Below are 22,819 nucleotides of genomic sequence, written 5' to 3'. Positions count from 1 at the left end.
GTGGAACCTCTACGATGGTTCTGTTTATCTCTGTCCCTCTTGAGTAGGTGAGAAAATCAGGACCTAAGAGCCTTTGACTTGGCCCAGAGTACTGAGTACTAGCGCAGGCGATGTGGAGGCTCTGCTGTCCCAGGCCAGGTTCGGGAGTCGTAGAGCACACCGCTGGTCAGTTTGGAAGGTGCCCTTCCCGCTGTCAGGGTCGGTAAACATTGGTGCATGTACTGTTTGACTAACTTACTCCTCCTCAAGGACTGAATCTGGTCAAAATCCTCCTTTGGGAAAATGCCACTGTATCAGTGGGAGAGTAAGGTAAGGTGAATCTTGGCTCTGCTTCCCGACCAGATGGCTTTTATTATTGCATGATAAAATGTGCAGCTTCACGTTTCTGTGCCTCTCGCCACTACAGTGCCCTTTCTGTTTTTAAGGAAAGAAGGATTGTCCAAATGTGGAAGATGCAAGCAGGCATTTTACTGCGATGTGCAGTGTCAGGTAGGTCTGGGCCAACTGGTCGGGAGGGCCTTATTTCCTCTGAAGATTGGGACCCCGATGTCCTGCCTTTCCTTGTCACGCCATTCCCAGCACCCTTTTGCAGCCAGAGCTGGAAAGCTATTTGGGCCTCACATGTGTCTGGATACCCCTGCGTGCTGGCCCAGGACTGACAGGCAGCCAGTGATAGACAGTGACACTCTGAGGCCACACGCAGGTGCAGGAGAAGGGGAAAGCCATGAGGAGGGCATGTTGGGTACAGGCAGGTGTATTACCAAGGTTGACGGTTTGCCCCCAAGGCCACCAGCAACAGATGGAACACTGTGGAGATGACAAATGAAAAATGCTAAAATGGTATCTTTAAAATATTTTAATTTTTATCGTCACAGGTCTGTATTTTTATAAATCCCCGTAAGCAGGCCACACGTCGCCCTTGGCCTGTTCAAACCTAGTCCGAGTCCAGCTAGACTTCGGGGAGCCCCTGGCACAGCCTTGGCACAGCCAGAGGGTGGCTGCTCCGAGTCTGTACTTGGAGCTGGTGCCTTGGAAGCAGCCAGGGTCGGGCGGGCTCAGGAGGAGGGTTGCATGTAGACCGTGGGCCATCTGGTTCGATGGGTAAGTCTCCAGGGAATTCTATAACATGGGAATGGGAAGCTTAAGGAAGAATTTGGAGGAACTCTTGGTAGCTCTTTGAGGGACTAGGAGTGTTGTTTTCCATACTCGTCTGCTGGATTCTAGTTCCACTGAATGTTCATAGGTATTCCATAGAAAATGCATTCCATGTTCTTCTTCTTCTTTTTTTTTTTTTTTAACACATTCCATGTTCTAACAATTTGAATTTAGGGAGAATATGATCTTTGACATCTGTATACCCTCCTTAGCCTTTTTTTTTTCTTTTTTAATGGAAACCTATTCATAGGCCCTGGGAAATGCTGATGCTATTAAACAGTGGCTCTAGGTGACGGGGAAGATTTTCTCCATAGTCTCTACCTCTTTTTTTTTTTGGTCATTGTTCTTGCCAGACTTGGCGTCATTTACCTCCCACATCTGCCCCCCTTCCCTGATGTACTTCTGGTTACCCACTATTTCATTGTTTTCTTTCTCTTTCCCTATGCAGTTGACCTTTGAAAATCCCCAAAGAGCATTATTATGTATCGGTGGGAGAGGTTGCTAAGCCCTGGTGTCCCGTCTGACCATAGAGCTCCAGTCACAATGGCCCCTTGCTGGAATGAAGCACAGGTTGAGCCACTGGCCTGGGGACATCTCCCTTGGCTCCGCAGTCCTGTGCACAGCCCACTCCCCTGTGTCTCCCATGGCAGGCTTCCAGAGGTGGTCAGCCTGTGTCACAGCGAGAATATAAATGGGCTTATAGTTGAGTTTTCAGGGAGTGGGCCTTCTTTCGAAGAAGAGAGATCATACTTTGCTCCTACCAGTTGTGGATAGAATATTCTGTGGTTGGATTCCTTCGGCACTGGGGAGATCAGTGAGCCCTGGGAATTCCATGATTTGATTCCAGGAATGATAAGTTAGTTCTTTCTATATTTAAGCTAAATCCTTCTAGAAAAATTAACTCATTACATTCTGGTTCTTTAGAGAAGCAAGATAGGAAAATCACATAGAGTTCCGACAGTGTAACACGGAATAGTAGAAGGAGGTGATCCTGACTGTGCAACCTACTGTCTCCGTGAACTTGACAAGCCTGAGGACATCTCTGAGCTCAGTTTCTTCACACATTAATGATGGCAATAGGTGCCTATCCTGACAAATGGTAGGGACCTAGTGATATGAGAGCTCTCTATAAACCATGACGCTGTGGACAGGTGTGAGGACATACGGGAAATACTATGACAGTAATTTAGGCTGGACCGAAGCTTAGCTCTGTGCAGAGACTCTAGAGTATACGGCACACTTTAGATTTGACGGACTTGGTTTTTTGTTTTTGTTTTTGTTTCTTTTACCCCAAGAGAATGGATGGATTCTAAAACCCTGAGAACACTAACAGTGTACGTTGTGTGAGTCATGCTTATTATAAAATGAGTCTCCACTTCTCTGGTTAACCGTAAACACTGCATTAATAAAAAGTATCAGACTGTGTGAGATGCCGAGTTATCTCTGGGTCTTCTGAGCCTGCTGCTAACTCTTCTTCCGTTACGCCTCCCTAGATGGCATTATTTTGATGAACCATTGTGGTCCAGTGGGGTTTCCAAGGTGGCTGGTGTGGCTTCCCTTCTCTTCAAGACCGAGTTTCCCAAAACTGCGGACTCAGAAAGCTCCTCTGTGAGCACACAGTGAGGGGCGCTCTCCCGGGGCGGGGGGAGGAGTTCACATGAACCAAACACACCGGCCTATATGTACCAGGATGCCTGCGTATCACTTTTCAAAAAGCAGTTTGATGGTCTGTACATTCTCCTCCTGTGGACAGATTGCACGGGCGGTCAAATCATAACGAGCTTGCTTGGAAGCCCAGAGTGGAGGGTACTGCTCTGTGATGCTAAGTCATGTTCAAAGGCCTGAGGCCAAGACCGCTTGCTGTGCCCAGCCTCATGATGGAGAGTCTTCCTTGATAGTTACCCTTTGTTCGGGCCAGGCCCCATCAGCCCTGGAGAGTACTTCTGCAGCTCAGTTTTCCTATGCTTCTGTGAAGTATCTAGTGGCCAAAGTACCCTCCTAGATGACAAGTGATACCCGGTTCCTGATGCCACTTGTTGCTAGAGGTGACAGAGTGGATTTCATCTGTACGTTTCACTCTCGTTTTATCTGTCCCCTTTTGTTGAAGGGAGAAGTTAGTGGCCATTAAGGGTTGCCATGCTTTCGTGCAGAAGAACTAAGTAAGGGCAGTGGATTGTAATGACATAGAATGGTCCTGAGTATCTAGTAAAGTACGTGCCTAGAAATAAATGGCAGTTCAGGAGCTTCATGCATAAAATTATTAGGGAGGAATCTGGGGCATTAGCTCCAGATAAAAATGTATTCAGGGTTCCTCCTCAGGGGGTACTTGGGTGGGATTAAAGGGGAAGCTGTGCTGTACAAAACAAGGCAGTGATGGTAAGAGGCAGGTGATGAGTGATTCTCCACCTACGAGACCAGGGCCCTTGGCTGCTTCTCATGACCACGTAGACCCCGCCCACCTGGAGTGCAGGCCTGGGCACCAAACAGCAGAGGTGGGGGAGGGGTGTCAGAGTGAAGGTTGCCAGGTCCAGTGTGTGAGTAGATAAGAAGACAGTGGCCACAAGTGGTTGGGTGACCTGCCCAAGGTCACAGTGGTAGAAGTGGGGACCAGACTGTACAGACTGCTGGCGGAAGGCTGTCACCACTCTCCAACACGGTGCTTGGCGGTCCTGAGGGTGGGAGAGGGGGCACTATGGGAATGTGTCAAAGAAAGACAAGTGGCCTTCAGTGGACATGAAAGGGGAGAGCCCCTTCTGGTGTCGTCTTTGCCAGAAATCTCCACAAGAGTGCTAAGGCACACACTCCTCCCCAAGGGTTTCCTCTTTCCAGGGAGTACTGCATCTCCGGAGACCCTAGCCACTACGTCCGCTGTCCCCAAGCCCTCTTCTCTAACTGCAGCGCTTTAGAATTTCGCTTCATTTTATACAATTTGGTGATATCTTGTCCCATTTACTTTTCTCTTCATTCACTTGACTCAGTGTGATCCTGCCAGAGGAAGGATTTTAATTGATGATGCATGAAAGGATAATGGGAGGAAACATAAAAGAAATAGAAATCCCTTTTTAGTTAGGCTTATTTTGTAACCTGTGTGTTTTAATGAACTATATTTATTTTTATAAATATGCCTGGAAAGCTAAGTATATTGTTTCCTCACTTAGACTTCGTCATTAAATTGCACCATGACATGTTCAAGAGAGTAGTTTTACAAAGTTATTTTATAGAGGAATCATTGTAGAATAGAATTTTCTAGGTATTATTTCTTAACATTAACAAATAGTGATGTGTAAATGGAGGTGATGAGGTTATGAGTGTTTCTGAAAGTAAGAAGGGGCGTGCCGTGATGGGGATAAAAAAGCACGTGTGAGGAGCATGTGACTAAGGATGTGAGAAAATTTGTGACTTTTGTTATGGACGTGAAAGTAACTGAAGTGTAGAAAGTGCCTGAGAAGTGCTCGTCTGACTATTGTATTGTCATGGATGATTTAGGTTTAATCCTGGTTAAATTCACTTTGGTCCCTTAACCAAACCTAGGAAGCATCTTAAACTTGATCACTCTTTTTCCTAAATGTTTCACATCACCAGTAGGAAAACGTGTGGATGAATGAATGAGCCTATCCCATGGCTCTTGTATGGGAACATAAAACAAAGCACATGTCCTTGTGATGGGGGCTCAGCTGTCTCCTTCATGTGAGGTGGTCAGTGTGCACCTGACTCCTTTTGCACTGCTCCCCTTGATGGTAATGGTAGTGGCAGCAGAAATCCCATGACGTTTTCTTGCTGTTCCACAGTTCAGGAAGTCACATGCATTTGTCTAAGTAGACTACATCTGTTTTGAAAGCTCTGTTAGAGCAAGAGAAATGCCAGGTGCAAGAGTTAGGAAAAAGGACTTCACAATAAAACCCCAATCTCGTTGTCCAGGAAGACAGCATTATCATTCGCTCAGCAGAAAACTGGATGAAATAACAGTCAGTCGTTTCTTCCAGGGTTAGAAATGCTGGTGCACCATGAGACAATTTTACAACTCTTTATGCATCTTGAAGCATTTTTGTTCGTGCACAAACAGGAAAGTCAGGCAGAGCACTTATTACCTTGGCTGAAAATGACTTTGAAGTTTAAAAAGGGTACAGAAATTTTTGTATCTTCCTTTTACATAGATTTAATTAATTTCATTGCACAAATAATCTGTGCTCATTTTAGAAAAACCAGAAAATACAGTCTAAAATGAGGACAGAGAGAGGTTCCCTAATTTTGTCCTTCCAGAGAAAAATCACTACTAGCACTTTGGTATATGTCTTTCTGAGTCCTTCGTGTCCGTTTATTTGTATATTACTTTTCTGGACAATAGAATCCAAATTTACATAAAATTGTAAAAAGATTGCAGTCAGGACAGGAGAAATAGCTTGGCTTTTGAAGAAAAATACTCAGAAAAGTTTTAGAAAAACTGACAAAAATGTTTTAGAAGGCATACGCGGTTGCAAAACCACTCTGCGTATGAAGAAACCGCCAATACTAAAACACAACAAAACCAAACCAAAGTATTCATTGATAGTATTTATTCCTGTTCATCAGGATAGGCTAATTTTTTTTCAATTTTGCCAGTCTCATTATTTACAATTTTTTATAGTCAAAACCAGGGCAAGTTGCAGCTGTCAGGTTCCCTCCCGTATGTGGACCATCCCTGCGATGGAAGACGGCATGTCAGGATACTCTCAGAACCTAACTGACGCTCCTGCCAGATGTGAGCCTCCCTCCCACCTTTTTCTGTTTTTTAAAGAAACCTGAGCAGTGCCATGGAGGGACATCTCTGTCATTCCTCCCTTAACCCACATGTCTCACCACCTTTCAGCAGAGAGTGACAACTTATTTGGGGAAATTTCCTTTAATGAAACTTCCGCGATTCTACACTTCTCTGAATTTATCGCACTGTCTGATTTCACTGCTGTGTGTGGGACCGTGTCACATACATGTCTCCTGACACAGTCACAAGCTACTTCAAGTTAGAGACTTCATCTCCCCTCCCTCCCTCTAGGGTCAGTTGCAGAGCTCATTGAATGAATGGATGAATGCATGAATGAATGAACAGGTACCCACATGTCCTGAGAGTGCGCTATGTGCCAGGTGCTGTCCTAAGTGCTTCTCATGGATGAGCTGAGTGGATCCTGACGGGGACCTTCTGTGGTTGCACGAGTGCCTGATTGTCCCCGAATGAAGGTCCTACGTGTCTTGCTCCTCTTCAGGCTTCAGCTGTGATTATCACTGTCAGAAGGTGTCAAATCATAGCCTCAGGATTCTGGACCTGCTAAGTAACTCAGGGATTACGTTATTGACAGCCACGGGTACAGCTGCAGAGGGATTAAGAGGTCCGCCTGGTGTCACATAGCTGCAGAGCGGGGTAGGAATGCAGGTTTCCTGAGCCCCAGACCAGGGTCCGCTTGCTTGGCAGCACTCTGCTTTCCTCCCAGAGGCTCCCTTCCCTTTGAGGACATTCACATCAGTAAATGTCAGCATTGTGTGTAATTGATATTAACATAGATTTTATATTCTGTTAATGAATTAATTCGATTACCAAATAATAGAGGAATCATCGTAAGAAAGGTTAGTATTAAACTTCCTTCTCCCAGGAGTCACTGTTGTTGAACACCGGTAACAAGACCTGCTCTTCAGGAAACCAGCATCTCAAAGGCCCTGCAAAGGCCTTCTGTTAGAATTCCTGGTTTCACACTGGACACCTGCTCGTGGTTGTTAATTATCCATCTGTCTCCAGCTGGTGGTTCCCGTTCCCCTCAGATGCCCCAAGGCCTGAAGCCTTCTTGGTCTTTCCCTCTTTGCCTTACTGCTGTGCTCTCATTTCAGGCTTTGGCTAAAAACAGATCCCCTTCTCCCTGGTGCATATCTTGTCATTTCTTTCTCTCCCTGCTCTTAGTTATATTCGGCATGGCGTTATTTGTGCAAAACATCTTGGCACAGAACTTGAGCCAATGGCCTGTGTCACATAACGCATTAAATCATGAAGTCACATCGTGTCCTTCCTTCTTGGGGTGGGGGTTGGGGGCAGGGGGACATCTTCACTCAGCAACTTTATGGAGGACCTCCTAAATGCAAGGCCCTGTTCTAGCTTCTGGGGTTATAAATGTGGGGAAAAAACCTACCCCAGACCGAGTTCCTTTATTTTAATGGGGGAGACAGATACTGACCAAAAAACTAATGAATATGTAGTATATCGGGTCGTGGGAAGTACCTAAGAAGAAGTACAGAGCAAGGAAGTGGACAGTGGTGGGCACGTGCTGTCTTTAGTAGGGTATTCATGGCAGCCATCTTGAGAAGGTGACATTTGAGCCAGAGATATGGAAGAGTTAGGCAGGGAGCAAAATGGGTATCTAGGGGAAGAGGGCACTCGCCAGGAATACGGCAAGTGCAAAAGGTCGTAAGCCAGGGGTAGGCACAGTCTGTGTAAGGAGCAGCAGGGGGACTGAGGCGAGAGAGAGCATGGTGGGAGGTGATGAGGTCAGAGTAGTAGTGGGGGTGGGGGCTCCCATCATGAGTGGTCATCGGTCATCTTTAAGACTCTGCCTTTTGCTGTGAGGTGAGAAGCCATTAGAAGGTTCTGAGCTGAGAACTGGCATGAGCTGAGCTCTGTGTAGCAGGATCGACTATCCTGGCTACTCTATTGAGCCTCGTCCGTAGGGACAGAAGCAGGCATCCGGGTAGGAGGTGTGGGCAGACTGGTGGTGGGAGGTGTCGGGACTACAAAAGGGTAGTGGGTTAGGGTTAGTGGTGGCGAGGGGTGATCGGGTTCTAGATCTGTTCTGAAGGCAAGGAAATTGGATGTGCTGGAGGTGACTGGGGAGTGTGAGACAGGTGTCAAAGATGACCAGGGTTCCAGCCTGATGATCTGGAAGAACAGACCAGCTGTTTTCTGAGGTGGGGGAGGCTGAGGGAAGAGCAGGACAGGCCCACTTCCATTAAGAGAGAGCGTGTCTGCGGAGTCCCATCTGTATACCAAGTGCTGTGATATTTCCCACCTCAAAAGTCATCCTTCCTCTACCCGTCACCCATTCCTCCCAGTTTTCAGCTCTGCTTCAGCTCTCCCTGGAGTGCCTCCCCAGCCGCCCCGGACCCCATCACACCGGTACCACTGGTTTTTGTCAATCAGTGATGGCCTCCGTGGAGTCCAGTCAGTTCTCAGTCATCCCCCCACGCTGGCCGCTAGCAGCTCCTCCCCAGCCCTCAGACTCCTCTCCTCCGTGGCCACCATGCACCATGGTGTCCTTCCTCCCTGAGCCTCACCTGTCCCCACTGACGGCGTCTCTACCCTGCCAGTAGTGAGCACATACCCTTTGTGCCCCAACCAGGGGCATAAGAGCGTCAGGATGGGACAAAAAGAAATACAGTGTTCCTGTGTTGTCAAATGAATCTTCAGGGAGTCTGTATTCCTAAATATGCCCCCTACTTGCCTCTGCCAGACTCTTTGAGGGCTCTTGACAAGGCCTTCATTTGTGTTTTGTTTTTGTCACCTATAAAAGGAGACTAGTTGCTGAGTGCAGCTCTCAGGGATTTGCCCTGATGTGAGAACAGAACCAGAACAGGACTGTAAGGGAGCAGGGCCAAACCAATGGCTAATACCCCAAATCACTCACCGCGGCCGTTTGACAACTCCCACAGATAATGGAAAGCCATACGTGTTGTTGGGAATAATGAGAGGCTGCAGAAAGATGAGATGCTTGATGAAAAAACAAAGCAGATTTTCTCATACCAACAACCTTGGCCAGGCCCGGGTCAAGGTCACACAGCCATCTCTATCTTAAAGGATGTTTTTATCTCTAGCTTTTGTGAGCTTCATCGTGTTTTCCAAAAGGAAACATATTTCACTTGACCTTAACGAGAAGGACTTACTGCATCCTCTCTTCACGAACTTTATTCCTGTGTGTGTGTTTAATCTTTTTTTTTTTTTTTTAACCTTCCCAGAAAGAAGATTGGCCCATGCACAAGCTGGAATGTTCTCCCATGGTTGTTTTTGGGGAAAGCTGGAATCCCTCAGAGACTGTCAGGCTAACTGCAAGGATTCTGGCCAAACAGGTGAGGAAATGGGATGATGTTCAAGTGCAGTTTCTTTTCTTTTTTTCTTAAAGGTCAGAAAGATGAGTGGCCTGTGGTGACCGTCTCTCGTTAAACATTCTTAGACTTTATTTCCCGTCCCGTCCCTATGGATGGGCGTGGGAATAACACTCCAGGCAGAAGCTGGTTTGTTGTTTGCCCCATGCAATGAGGATGTCACGTACCCCAGGTCAGGAACACAGCCACAGCTGGTAAATTCTGAACTTTTTTATGAGATAGGTTTACATAGAAAAATACGGCCTTTCACAGCATGAAGACCTGAGTGAAAATAACTAGAGCACCCTAGGGAACCGGACTGGCCTGAGAAGTTTTGTGATTTTTCCCCTCTCAGAAATTTCTGACACCTAGAGTGCTCCCTGCCCCTCCTCCCAGCAGCGTCCTGTTCCTCCCCATCTCTGTCTCCTTACTAGGGCTCGTCTAGGCAGGCAGGGAACGGGATGGAACAGCCAGCATGGCAGATGCAAAGAAGAAGAGAAGGGGAAGAAGTGGAAAAAAGTAGGAATCGAGGCAAGGTGAGAGAGGAAGAGGGTAAAAGAAAGAGGTGAAGAAAGAAATGCCCCCAAGGGGAACAGATGATGGCCATGAACAGTTTCCTCCAAAGATGATGCCAGGACTGGAATCCTCCATCTTTTTTGGTCAGTCCTTACTGTGGGCTAATGAGGTGCCATATCGCCAAAGGACCAAACTAAACGAGGGGGAGAAACACCATAGGACATGTCCTTGTGACCCAGCACAATAGGTTGAACGGCGCTTGGAGGGCATAGCTCCACGGAGGAGCGCGCTCGTATCAAGGACGTGCTTTTGCTGCCGATAAGTTGGTGTCAGGGCGTCTGTACTGTACGTGTCTTGAAGCTGCAGTTTCATCCACCTCTTCTTGATACCTGCCACCCTGCCTCCCTTTAAAACTTTCTATTTTTTATCTAAGCCGAATGGGATTGTAATGATTGGCACATATCTGTCCCTGGCCCAAGGTAGGTCCTGGGCCGCATAAACAGGGGCAGAACATTTCCAAAGTCTGAGGTCATTGTTCCATTATGTGCGGCGTGGGTCAGGTGCTTGCTGAAATGCCACTTCATCCGCTCCGGGGTAACCAGAGGATTCAAGGGTTGCCTGTAGGGTGAGACCAAAAAAATCCACAAATTGTTTTCCTTGGAGGATGTTAACTTTTGAGTCCTTACTAACAATTATCTTTAGATATATGCCGAGTTCTTGGTCAGGAGAAAAGGGTAGGAGGAGGTAGGGTGACTGGGTGCAGTGTCAGGTGAATAGGGCCATCACAGGAAGATCTGTAAGCATTGTGGGGAGGATGGGGTGGCCAGTCTGCTGGTTCTGCCCTGCCCCGCCTCACATTCTTCGGGGCATTTACAGTATTGTGCTTAAGAATTCCGAAGAAGCTGGTGGACTTTCCTGAATGAAAAGCTTTCCCAGGCAAGATGACTTAACTAATCTTACAGAAATGTATCCTGTGAATGGAAGATCTCTGCTCCAAAAAAGAACAATGGAAGTGTTTTGGCACCAGGAGGGTGGTCTGAAGGCTCTGAGGAGTTTATACCGGTTCCATTCAGCTTATATTATAATTACTATTACTACTGATAGTCTATTAAATGAAAAGTTACCTGGCTATCTTTTCATCTCAGTAGGACTTGATGATTAGAAACCAGACCATTTGTATTCTAGTGGCTTGCAGAGGATTAGGGGAGACAGGCTACCCAACTACCAAGGGGAAGCTTAACATGTTAACCAGGGAGGTGAGAGCGCCCTGCTAGACCACCTGTATCCCCAAATTGAATAGCCAGATTACAAAGACACGGCCTCAGGCCAGCTCTTGAGCTCTGCTTTTGAACTCTTGTCAACACCAAGTTTATTCATGTTCTCAAAGCCTCGCAGGTTTACTATTGTTAGCTCCTCTTGGGGTGTCTAGAACAAAGCCAGCAACACGTTTAAAGTGAATCTGGGCTCACAGATACCACCAAAAGTGTTCTTTTTGAAACACAGAATTTGAGATCATTTTAGCCTATGCTTAAAGAAAGTGTAAAATGGTTGGGGGGTTTGATTTTGTTCCTTTTTAGAAGGAGAAATAATAAATAGGATGGTTCCTCTGTAGACGCAGAGTCCTTTTAAGTCGGGGCCCTAAAAGTTGATTTCTCGCCACTCTTCTTTCCTGTGACGGGCATCTTTGAGCCTCCTGTGTGCACGTCGCACTGTCAGGGTGCCAGGGTGTGGCGGACGCTTTAGAAAGTTTTCCGAGTCTTCCCGATTAGGGCTTTGGGCAGACGCTCTCAGCGCCTGATGGCAGGACTCCTGGGAGAGTTTTCCTTGCTCCATTGAGAATTGGGTTTCTCTTCCTTTACGTCGATGTAGCAGTGAAAGCACTACTTTTTGCCCTGGTGGTTAACAGTTCCTTCTGTGTGATTTCTCCCCAACTACTAGAAGATCCACCCAGAGCGAACACCTTCCGAGAAGTTGTTAGCTGTGAAGGAGTTTGAATCACGTAAGTCTCTCTGGGACCGGCCGACGAGCTATTACAGCGACACATTTCTATGGACGAGGCAGGGTGGGAGAAAAGCATGGGGAGCTTGCATGCTTTGTGGTGCTGGGGATTTTGATTACCAGTTTCTACTTTGACTCGTGTGCCTGTTTTGAAAAATGACTATGACCTTTTTTTTTTTTTTTTTTTCTGAATTGACACGATGACTAGGAAATAATTAGGGGGAAGTGGGAACTCACAGGGTGAATTACTGCACTCCGAACTATCTCTTGCTGGCTCTCCTAGCATGCTGAATATTTTTGTATCTTTGCTGAATTGCAGTCTTGTAAACAGCTGATGTCCTTACTGAAAGGCATTAAATCAGGGCTGTCTAGTTTCTTGACCATGACACAGATTCCAGGGCCAGTGGGGGCGGGGGGAAGGGGCTGGACTAGGCCGAGGCTGCTTATCAGTGGTGGCCACTCATCCCTGACCTCATTGCTCATGGGCAGTTGAAATTTCATGTCCTAAGTGACTTCCAGTTGTCAGAGGAAGAGGAGAAAGAAATGGCATGCTTTTCTTTGCCTAGAATTTATCAGTAACACCGAGTAATGGGGAAGAATATTTTCTGGGGGCCCCATGTATTTTTTTTTTTTTCCCTCCATGCCATTTACACTAAGAAAAGGATGTAGCTAGAAAGCCAGAGTTTTCTTCCTGGTGAATAATGGTTTGCTTATCCACAGATCTGGATAAATTAGACAACGAGAAGAGAGACTTGATTCAGAGTGACATAGCTGCACTTCATCACTTTTACTCCAAGCACCTTGAATTCCCTGACAGTGATAGCTTGGTGGTGCTCTTTGCACAGGTAAGAATGCCAGCATCCGGTGACACTCACTGTAGCCTTTCCCTGCCCAAGTCCCTCTCCCCAGCACACGCTCGGTAAAGATGAACGGAAATAGACTGACGGCTTCTGTGAGGACAAGGCTGTTGACCTGGTGGACCCTGTTCTCATAGCCGTCTTAGGTGACCTTGAGCAGACCTTGAGCTGGCCCTCCTTGGTGGGTGGTACATAGGAAATTTACCTGACCTCTGCCTCTTGCCGCAGAAAGAGTTTATGAAAACAGAGGGGTTGCCAGTGCCGCAATACTGTGGCCTTCCAGAAGCTCTTTGAAGGGAAAGACCATTTGAGATTCCCACATTAAATTTGTTTTCTTCTCTTAAACCTTCCATTCTGACAGTAGTGTTTTTTTTACTCCTACCAACACTGTGTTGATAAAGCACAGCAAATCCAGACTGCCCAAGAGGGAGGCCGTCTCAGATGGCCCCAGAAGGACAGTCACCACAGACAGGAGCCCGAGTGGGTCTGGATACATCAGGTCTTTACTGATGGTTGCTAAGACGTCTTTAGAGGAGTTTAGGTTTACCACAGTCAGATCTAATTAAAAAGTCAGAGAGACTTCTAGACGAGAGCAACTTAGAAGTGATTGAGGCACTGGAACCACCCGTGTGGAAGGGCTAAGACGTAGGCATGGTTGGAACAAATGAAGAAAGTGCAGTGATCATTCTTGGGCTGCGCATAGTCTGGCTGCATAGACATTCCCCTTATGGCAAGGGCGGTTCTTCCTGGCACGACTTCATGGATCAGATTTCTCTCCCTTACGTAGCCTGCATCTTTCCCTACAAGCCGAAAATGTAGTTGAAGGTGACCTTCCCAGTGAGAAGTACAGCAACACTGTTGCATGGGTGCAAACAGCCACGTTCCCTTGCCAGAACCTTCCATCTCTGGCTTCACAAAGACCTTGGGTTGATGCTTACCCATTTTGGTCTTAGAACAGAATCAGTGTCACCTTATGTACCCTTTGACCTGGTAATTCCATTTCCAGGAATCTGTCCTAAGGAAGTAGTCAGAGATGAGGGACAGTAATTGACATCCAGATTGTCTATTGTGGGGTTCTTTTTAAAACTGGGAAAAAAAAAAAAAAAAGGAAGATAAAAGAAAAAGGAAATATAAATGGCCAGCGGTACAGGAATTTGGAAAATAAATTATGGCCTAGCCTTCTGATGGAAGGTTACATAGCCTCTGTATTTCGTTTCAACGAATGTCTAAAGATGTGCAAAACGTTGGTACAGCTGTAAGTGTAAAAGCAGAATAAAAATGTGTATAATATGAAAATACACATACATATGTTAAAAAAAAGATTCATGGAAGTTCATCTCCTGAGTTGTAGAACATTTTTTTTAAGTGGGTAATTTTCTGAATTTTCTACAACGAGTGTGTATAACTTAAGAAAACATTCAAAAGGGGGCGCCTGGGTGGCTTAGTCAGTTAAGCGCCTGCCTTTGGCTCAGGCATGGTCTCAGGGTCCTGGGACCCCACCTCGGGTTCCCTGCTCAGCAGGGAGTCTGCTTGCCGCCCCCCCCCCCGCCCCTCCCCCTGCCACTTGTGCACACCGGTGCACTCTCTCTTTCTCAGATAAATAAATAAATCTTAAAAAAAAAAAGCACTAAAAAGAAGAAAAAGATTAAAAAGCACCCATAATTTTTCCACTCCAAAAATTACACGTCTAAAGAATGAAGTGAGTCTTCATCTCTTCTCCGACCCACTTTAACCGCCGTGAGCATGACTGCTGCCAGTTGGGTGAATTCCTTGATGGATGTCATGTTACAGATATATCTCTGTTTTGTGATTCTCATCATCAGAAAAAAATGCTATTCTTGGTAAAAAGAAAAAATGGATTCCAGTTATGATTAAAGTAGATTTTCCTGGTTTTCACATTATCCTGGATTTACAACACACTTTCCTAAGTGTCCTAAGACAGTGGATTTGGGTGACAGTGGGAAGTTGAGGAATTGACTAATCTGCCATTTAAAAAAAAAAAAATGAGCTACCTGACTCTTTCTGGACTAGAGGGGGCATGGTTATATGAGAACCCAAGAGAAATGAAATAAATATAGTGTATTTTCCCTTCTAGCTGTGAAAAAAAAAGATCACTTCTCCTCCAGCACAGTAATGCATGCTGATAGGACTTCTCAGTGCTGGAGTAAGAGAAGGGGGACCCTGTTTTCATAACCAGAAATCAAGGCACTTGATCTCACACGCAGAAGTACATTTGTGGTGAAAATGACTCAGAATCTTTGACATTTGAACTGACTCAGAAAATCCAGGTGATACACACACACACACACACACACACACACGTACACACACACGTATATAACTGAGATAATTAATTCCCTTATAGACTTTAATCAGATCATAATATCCATTCTCAGATTGTGTGTGTGTACGTATATATATATGTATATATATATACACACACACATATCTTTTCGTATATGAATTTGAAAAGGGACATTTAGTATCCCCAGAGAAAAGTCTAAAGCAAAACTGAAAAGTGCTGTTCCAGCCCCGGGCCACCCTCTGGTCCTGCCTCCCAGCCCCAAGCTGCGTGTCCTCTGTTCCAGCCTCCGAGCCCTCTCTTCTCTCTGCTTCGCGGGAGGGCGTCGTGGGTTAACTTGTGGCCCAGCAGCAGCTGGCGGGAGAAGGTGACTACACTCCTCCGACAGCACTGAGGTGCATTTTAATCACTGGGAACATATGCATGGTTGGGAAATGTATTTTTGGTGTGCAGCCTACATCTAGTCTAAATGCTAATTATGAGAATAGCTTTAGCAAGGCACTTACGCCTGATTTGACATGAAAAAAAGGACTATGGCCCATGCATCCTTCTGAACAACATGCAAGTTCACTTTTCTTCTCTAGGGATATTTCAGAGGGGAGGGAAAACTGGCAGAGAAATTGCTATGCAGTTTGGCTTACACCCCATCACCACCTCCCAGGATGGAACAGTGATGACACTGTGCTTACAGGAGCCTTTGCTCCAGAAGAAACACACTCAGTCTTCCACAGTGAGAGGAGGAGGGCAGAGGGAATCAAGCGACCAGGGGTCGTAAAACATGGAAGCCTGAAGGAGTTTGGAGTCGTGGACTGATCCAGTTGAGCTCCATGCAGAGGAAGACATGAAGAGGCAAAGGAGTGAGTCTCCTATGCCTTAGAGTTAGTGAGAAGCTGTCTCTCCCTCGATCAGTTTTGAAAATTGTTGCTAGATTCTCTCCTTCTGCAGACACTGCTGAGGCATGTTAGTGTCTGGTCTGAGGTTGTCTGTAGATCATTCAGGACCCACTGTGGTGCAGGACACATAGTTCATACTCCAGTACATTTTGTTGAATGAATGAGAGTCCTAATTTACTCTTACCTAATGTTGGTTGTGGGTCATTGGTTCATGGTAGTTGGTTAATGTCCTGATGACAGAACAGGTTGGGGTACTTGAAGATGGCACAAAAAATAGTACATTAAGTCTTATACATAGAAATGCCCAACACCTCTGGACTTCAAAGGCTGTCCATTGTTCCAACCTGCAGTAATCTCTTTTTATGTCGAAAATTGTAAATACTCTTTGTAAATGTACTGGATTGCAAAAACCACAAATGAAAAACCCATCACAGCCTTTACTTCTCTGTGTGCCAAGGTTTCTAAGCCTTTGACACTGGCCTTTTAGTTCTGTGGAAAATTGCCTCATTAATATTCATAGATCACAACAATTTCAGAGGAAAATGGTGTAGGGTAAAAACTCTTGTGTTTCGGAGAACCTTGCTGTCTCAATGTCTGGTCTGAGCTCCGACTCCGCTTCTGCCACTCACGACTTATATGGCCTCGAGCAGGTTCTTCATCATTGACCTCTCCCTGAGCCTCAGTTTCCACATCTGTAAAATGGGTTATGTCAGAGCGGTATTGCAGATTTATGAGAGGGTAAATAAGTAGCACCTAGCATAGGGCCAGCACCTAGCATAGGGCCTGGCCCAGAGCAAGTGCTCGGTGGACGCTAGTTTAAAAAAGGCCATCTGTTGGCCTGGAACGTACGTGTGCAGTGTCTCCAGCGTGGGAGAGCGTGGTCCCGCCCCGTGGGGTGAAGGCGTTCAGCGTGCGTGCCTCACACGCAGCCCTCATGGCAGCTTGGCTGGAGCGGCGGTCTCAGCCTTTGCCCCTGGCTTTGGGCAAGTCACTGCTCCTCTCTGACTTCAGATCCATCATTCGAAAAGTAAAAAGACTGAGCCCCCTTCCAGTTCTGAAATCTTAGATACAAAGGAAAAATACCCACTGAATTGTCTCCCAGCAGGACCGGGCGTCCTTCAAGGGCACAGATTTTGGTCTCTTCTCCTGTGCCCAGGGCCCAGGCTGTAAGGGCTCTCACTGAATGTTGGGGGGAAGAATGAATTTATGCAACAACACAAAACTGGGGATGTACCGTCCTCGTTCGTAGCTTCCACAAGCGTGAGAGTTGCTCATGGCATTTTCAACGTAGCATTTCTTTTTAAGACTGAGAAAGTCGCCAGTGGTTGATTTGGGCTGAGACGTGAGAGGAAGGCCTCTGTTCCTTAGCCTCAGGCCCTTGGCCCCTCTGCCTCTCGAGGGGATGGGCAGCAGCTAGATAAGCTGTGGAAGGGTTTTCCCATTTACTGCCTCACCTCCTGGGATAGGTCGTGGATTAAGTGGCTTCTTTTTTTTTTTTTTTTCTGTTTTGTGTATTGGAGTATAATTGACATACGACATTATATGAGCTTCAGATATACAACGTAGTGATCCGACATGGGTGTACATCAACAAATGGCCCCAGTTATCAGATCACCTAACAAAGTTAACACAGTATTCTTGACGACGTTCCCCATCCCGTGTCTTACATCCTCGTGGGTCATGGTTCCTTTTTTAACGGGAGAAAATCAAGGACAGAGGGACTCCGTGATGGGCTCAAGATCACACCGCCAATCCGTGGCATAATTTGGGATTGGACTCCAGGTATCCTAACTCCAAACTTCAGTCCTCGGAGCCTTAGTGGCTGTGGCGGCCTCGGGCCACTGTGTGTAGGTGGGTGGTCGGCCACACTGAAGATGCCCCCTTCCTAATAGTTGTGCATTTGCCTACACGTGAGGTTGGTGGGTTGGTTTTGTTTGAGCCAAGGATACCTTGGCCAGAAGAAAGGTTTTTACATCACTAAACTGGAATGTCGTCCTAGTTAATTTGTAAAAGGTCAAAATTAAAGAAATGATTTCTATCCAAAGAGAAGCTTCAGCTCACCTGTTTCTCTCTTTCTCCCCCGTTCTCACTGCAGGTTAACTGTAACGGCTTCACAATTGAAGATGAAGAGCTTTCTCATTTGGGATCGGCAATATTTCCTGAGTAGGCTGAGTTTGACTTCACTTCTTTTCTTTTTTACTTACTTAACACTAATTAGATTTTTTTTTATTTTTAAATAACCTACCTAGCTCCATGTGGCAGTCATGAAACGCCAAGTGAATTAAGACACCTTTTTAATTCTGCCAGATTTCAAAATATTTCCCATACATTTAAGGGTCCAAAGGTAGTAGTTAAGAGAACAGTTGCCTGTTAAGTCCTGCTGGGTACAGAGCTATTATTAAAGAATATTTTATAATGTGCAGAGAAGGAACAGCCCATGTCCTGCTGAGAAATTTGCTTTTTGCGTATCTTTGGTTCTGGAAATCTTTGGGTTTCTTACGCTCAAAGTGAAACACTAATTGCCAACCAAGAATTGGCCATAGGATAATGCAGAGACGATATGGGCTGCATATCGTTTGTTCTTCTCGAAAAATACGAGCGTAGAAACAGCGCAGTTGGGGAGGGAGACTCTGCTCAAGGAGCAAACTAGGAAAATTTCACAGAACGACAGGATTTTTCTTTACTTCAGGAATACTCCAGTAATTCAAGAAAGGCTGGCCAGCTGACAGATGGAGATCTTTATAGCTCTATCATGGATTTGCCAAAAACGGCTTTGCCGTGGTGTCTGATGCAACGGGTATTTTCAGAATGCGTTGGGTCCCTGAAATCCAGTCCTCACCCCACAGATGGAGCGAAGGAGCCCTCCCTGCATGCCTTCTGAGTGAACCCACGGTGTAGGTTGGCGAGGTTGCTTAATATACACCACAGGAGCCTCTGGCTTTGGGTTGAAGCGGAGAAAGGGAACACCCATGTGTTTGCCGTGGATGGCATGTGAGCCCCTGGGGTGTGTGTGTGTGTGTGTGTGTGTGTGTGTGTGTGTGTCGCCGCCTGGATCTGCATGTCACACGGGTCTGAAAGATAGAGAAGCACGTGTACAGGCCCATGTCCCCTGAGCACCTGCCATAGGCTTTCCTGGCCAGCGAAACCAAAAACTTACATGACATTGTCCCCATGGCCAAAATGGTGTCATCGGCATCTTGAATTCCGAGAGCAAGGAAAGAAATGTCTTGGGGAGAAGCCCTTGGGAAAAGGAAGGAGAGACCGAGAAAGGCCATCAGACCCTCTTTAGAAGGCTCTTCGTGACACCTTCAGACCAGAAAGAATGTGTCTGCTCTCAGTATTTTCCAGACAAAGAGCAAGGGTCGGAGTGGTGTTGTCTGAGTCCGAGGTTTTACCCAGCCCGGTGATCGCAGAATGATGATACCAAGAGCATGAACTGTTTTAGGTTCTTCGCCTTGGTGAATTTCTTCTACCGCATTGAGAAGATACCCAGGAGTCTGTCTCGAAATGAATTAATAGTTCTTCTACAAAAGATTCTAGAAAGTGGCTTTTCCTTTAGTGACAACTTTCCATGCATTTGCTTAATCGGAATTCCCGGGGCCTGATTGCCTATCGGTAAGCCAGGTGGGCTGTGACGGGTGGCAGAGGTGACCCTTCCTAAGGATAAGACAGGGGACTTGCTACATGTTCTCCCCGGCTCGAGGCTAGCTGCAGGGCTTGCTCACCCAGGCCTGTAGCAACTGGGAGGTGGAAGGGGACCGCTCCCCCTTGTGCTTGGCAGACCCAGGGCAGCTCACCCTCGTTGGGCCCCGCCACTCTCTGCTCTTTCGTACTGGGGCAAACAGGAGCGGGGTCCTGGTTGCTCAGGGTGCAGGCAAGTGACACTGGCCGCCAGAGCCATGTTGCATGTGGATGTGAGTGCCCATATGAGCCCCAGTTTCCAGGCAGTTTTAATTGGGGGAAAAATCCCTTTGGGCTGAAATCATATCGGCATTGTGATTTCAAAGGCAGCATTTTCAGAGATCAAGCACTTTTTCCCTGTAGTTTAGAAATTTCTGTTCTCAGCACTTTGACCTTGATATAATCAGAAAGCTCAAAGCCCCTCACATAGGCGAGTCTCTCTGTCCTCTCCGTCCCTGAAAAGCAGACAGCGAGCAGCAGGAGCAGTAATGTCCCAATTTTCCAGATGAGGAAATCAGGGTGCAGAGAGAGAGGCAGCTGGGTTCCTCGAGGCCTCTCTGGGCACCCCAAGCCCTGCCCGAGGAAGCTGGCCTCTCCCATGGTGGCAGTTTCCCAACAGCTGAAGAAAACACGTTAGAAATAATCCACGCATAGAAAAAGCCGCTTGGAACTGGCACCCCGTCTGTCTAGTGTGGTGTCCAGTGGGGGAGTGCTGGGCGATGAGTCCTTCATCTCACAGGAAGGAATGTTTGTGGGATTCATCGTCGCTGCTATTTTTATTATTGTGGTTGTTTTTATTTTTGGCCTAGATGTCACCATTTTGAATTGTGAATTTCACTTTGCAGTATCGTTAGAGACGTTAGATACGATTATAGGTACAGGCAGGACAACCTCTTAGACTGTGATGGCCAACTATTAGATTTTTTTTTAAACATCCTACAAGGTCCCATTCCTGCAGCTTAGTAGGTAAATAGCCAAAGATTTTCTGAGCATTCGTCTGCCTTCTTGAGAAAATTGGGTTTTCTCTTCTGATTGACAGCGTTGCACTGATGAATCATAGTTGTTGCCCCAATGTCATTGTGACCTACAAGGGGACCCTGGCGGAAGTAAGAGCCGTACAGGAGATCAGCCCGGGAGAGGAGGTGAGTGTGTGGCCAGCGGCGGCTGTGGCCGTGGGTTTCCGACCGCGGTTTTGAAGGGTGGTGGGCGAGTCTGTGGCAGCAGCGCTGGACAAATGGGCACAGGGAAATTTTGGAAGCTCTTGAGCATCTCCGTATTTCTCCCGCCAAACAATTGAGTTTGAGCTTTTTCTTTTTTTAATGAGCGAATTTTGGCCTGTCTTTCTCCCCCCAGAAGGTCAATACCATTGTTATCTGAAAGAGAGAAAAGCAACCCAGCGGTATCTAAAGAGTTAAAACTCCAGAAGGACACATCAGCATTGCACATGCTGTCAGTTCCACGTCTGAACTCCAGAGAGATCATTTTTTAGGAATGCGGTTCGGGCGACGGGCCATACACAGCGACAGGGCAAGGGGAGGCAGTCTGTGGCCAGGAGGCACCCTCCTTAACTTAGGGATGCAGAGAAAACCCGGTGTCTGTCCCCTGCGCGGTGACTCCCTCGCCTTTTCCTTCCCACGGACTGCACTGCCGCCGTGACCGCCTTCTAAGACGCCTCACCTCCAGAAAGCTCCAAAGGGCTGCCTGGCAACTCGCACAACACACATGCTGTGTGATCTTAAGGAAATAGTAAACTCCCCAGCAGGGACCCAGGAATTGGTAGGGAACGTAATCATGCACTTCAGTCAGTTTCAGGTTAGTGGTCTTCAGTGCTATTGTAAGATCCACGTCTGGGTAGTTTAAAATTTAAATACAATGGTCAGGGTGCTAAATGATCAAGGCCTTGGATTCTCCAGAAGCTGTAACCAGCCCGCAGCTGAACTGGGACCTGAAGTCCAGGCCACAGAGGACACTTTCTGCCCTTTGCTTAATTCATCACGACGAGGGTACCGTGTTTCCCTGTGGGGCGTCTTGGGTTCCAGATGTCTTGCAACTGTGCCGATGCCTCTTTTGTTACAATGCACAATCTCAGTGCGTGAGAATGTAAGTCCCCAGGATCCAGTGCTGCCCTGGTCCAGGGGGAGACCCCGCGGTCTGGCCCCTAGACGGGCTCGGCCTTAGCTCGAGTGGCAACACAGCGGCCTCTGTCGCCATCTTCTGGGCACTTGTGTGTGTTGCACACTGTGTCCCTCATGTCACAGACAGGAGGCAGCTTTTGCCGTGGGAGGCCGGGCAGAGCTCTGCTCCGGTTGGTTTGCCCTCCTGCTCTGACAGACCTGAAACGCAGTAACCTCGAGTCAGGGAAGTCAGTGCTTTGGGGGAGACTTGCTCTTCAAAGAGGGTGTCAGCTGAGCTGCGAGGTCTCCGTTACTGCCCCTTGGGCTGGGAAGAGCTGGGCTTGGCGGCGCCTGCAAGCACCCAGGCCTGTGCAAGTCCCCCCTGCCTGCCTGCCAGTGCCCGGGGTTACTGGCACGCAGACGGCTCTGTGACATCCATCTGTTCAGTCAGACATTTGCCTGATGGTGTGGGGTGAGCCGCAAGTCCCAGGGAGTAGATAATGGGCAGTTAAATGCCGGTCTCCTCCATATGCTCCAAGTCCCAGCTATAGACCCCGTTAGAAGAAAGCAAGGACGGAGGACCCGATGAGCCCAAAGGCAAGACTTTTCCAAGTTCTCTGGCCCAGCCGGGCGAGGCAGCAAGCAGCATGCTGCTGTCCTAGGATCTGTGTCCTCCCTCTGCGGACGTGTCCCCGCCCGCCCGGCCTAGCCTCTTGCTCCCTTGCCAGCTGAGCGAGGATGTGTTCCTGCTTCCCTTCCACCCAGCAGGGCGTCCGAGCTGGCCCAAGCTGTAAAGAGAAGGGGCTGAATGAAGGCCGGGCAGACTCAGACCCGGGCCAGTCTCAAGGATGAGTACAATGTGTGCATCTCCACGTGTGACGGGGCCCTGTCCTTGCTGGGACACATCCACGGCTGGCTCTCTTTGGGGAGGGAGGGGGCGGGCATGTTTTCAACCCTCCCGATTGACTGTTCTGGGGACTCCTCTATTCTCTAGAAAGTCGGAAGAGAGGCCTTTTCTCTCCATCGCAAGGAGGTGGACAAAACTAGGGGATTGCTGAGTTTAAAGAATTCAGTGTTTTATAGGGAAGGGCATCTCCCCAGCTGTGGCCCTCCTCGGGGCCCAACCCTGTGAGTATTGGCAGAGCCTCAGGAAGAAGAAGGAGTGAGCGTACCTGTGGCAGACGGCATTGTCCACTCTTTGGACCCCCTTAG

At 47.4% G+C, this 22,819-nt stretch overlaps 1 protein-coding gene across 1 annotated transcript in view; it reads left to right on the top strand.

Moving 5' to 3' along the window:
• Positions 1–22,819, top strand: part of SMYD2 (SET and MYND domain containing 2) — a 47,498-nt gene that overhangs the window by 17,882 nt on the left and 6,797 nt on the right. The window contains exons 2-7 of the mRNA XM_040636336.1: positions 426–489; positions 9,121–9,231; positions 11,701–11,761; positions 12,481–12,605; positions 17,908–17,975; positions 20,533–20,635. Coding sequence (XP_040492270.1) covers positions 426–489; positions 9,121–9,231; positions 11,701–11,761; positions 12,481–12,605; positions 17,908–17,975; positions 20,533–20,635 — 532 coding nt within the window. The remainder of the gene's footprint in view (positions 1–425; positions 490–9,120; positions 9,232–11,700; positions 11,762–12,480; positions 12,606–17,907; positions 17,976–20,532; positions 20,636–22,819) is intronic.

This window comes from Ursus maritimus, unplaced genomic scaffold, assembly GCF_017311325.1.
Source record: "Ursus maritimus isolate PB19 unplaced genomic scaffold, ASM1731132v1 scaffold_2, whole genome shotgun sequence".
In the NCBI taxonomy this organism is placed as follows: domain Eukaryota; kingdom Metazoa; phylum Chordata; class Mammalia; order Carnivora; family Ursidae; genus Ursus; species Ursus maritimus.
This window is presented reverse-complemented; position numbering and strand designations above follow the sequence as displayed.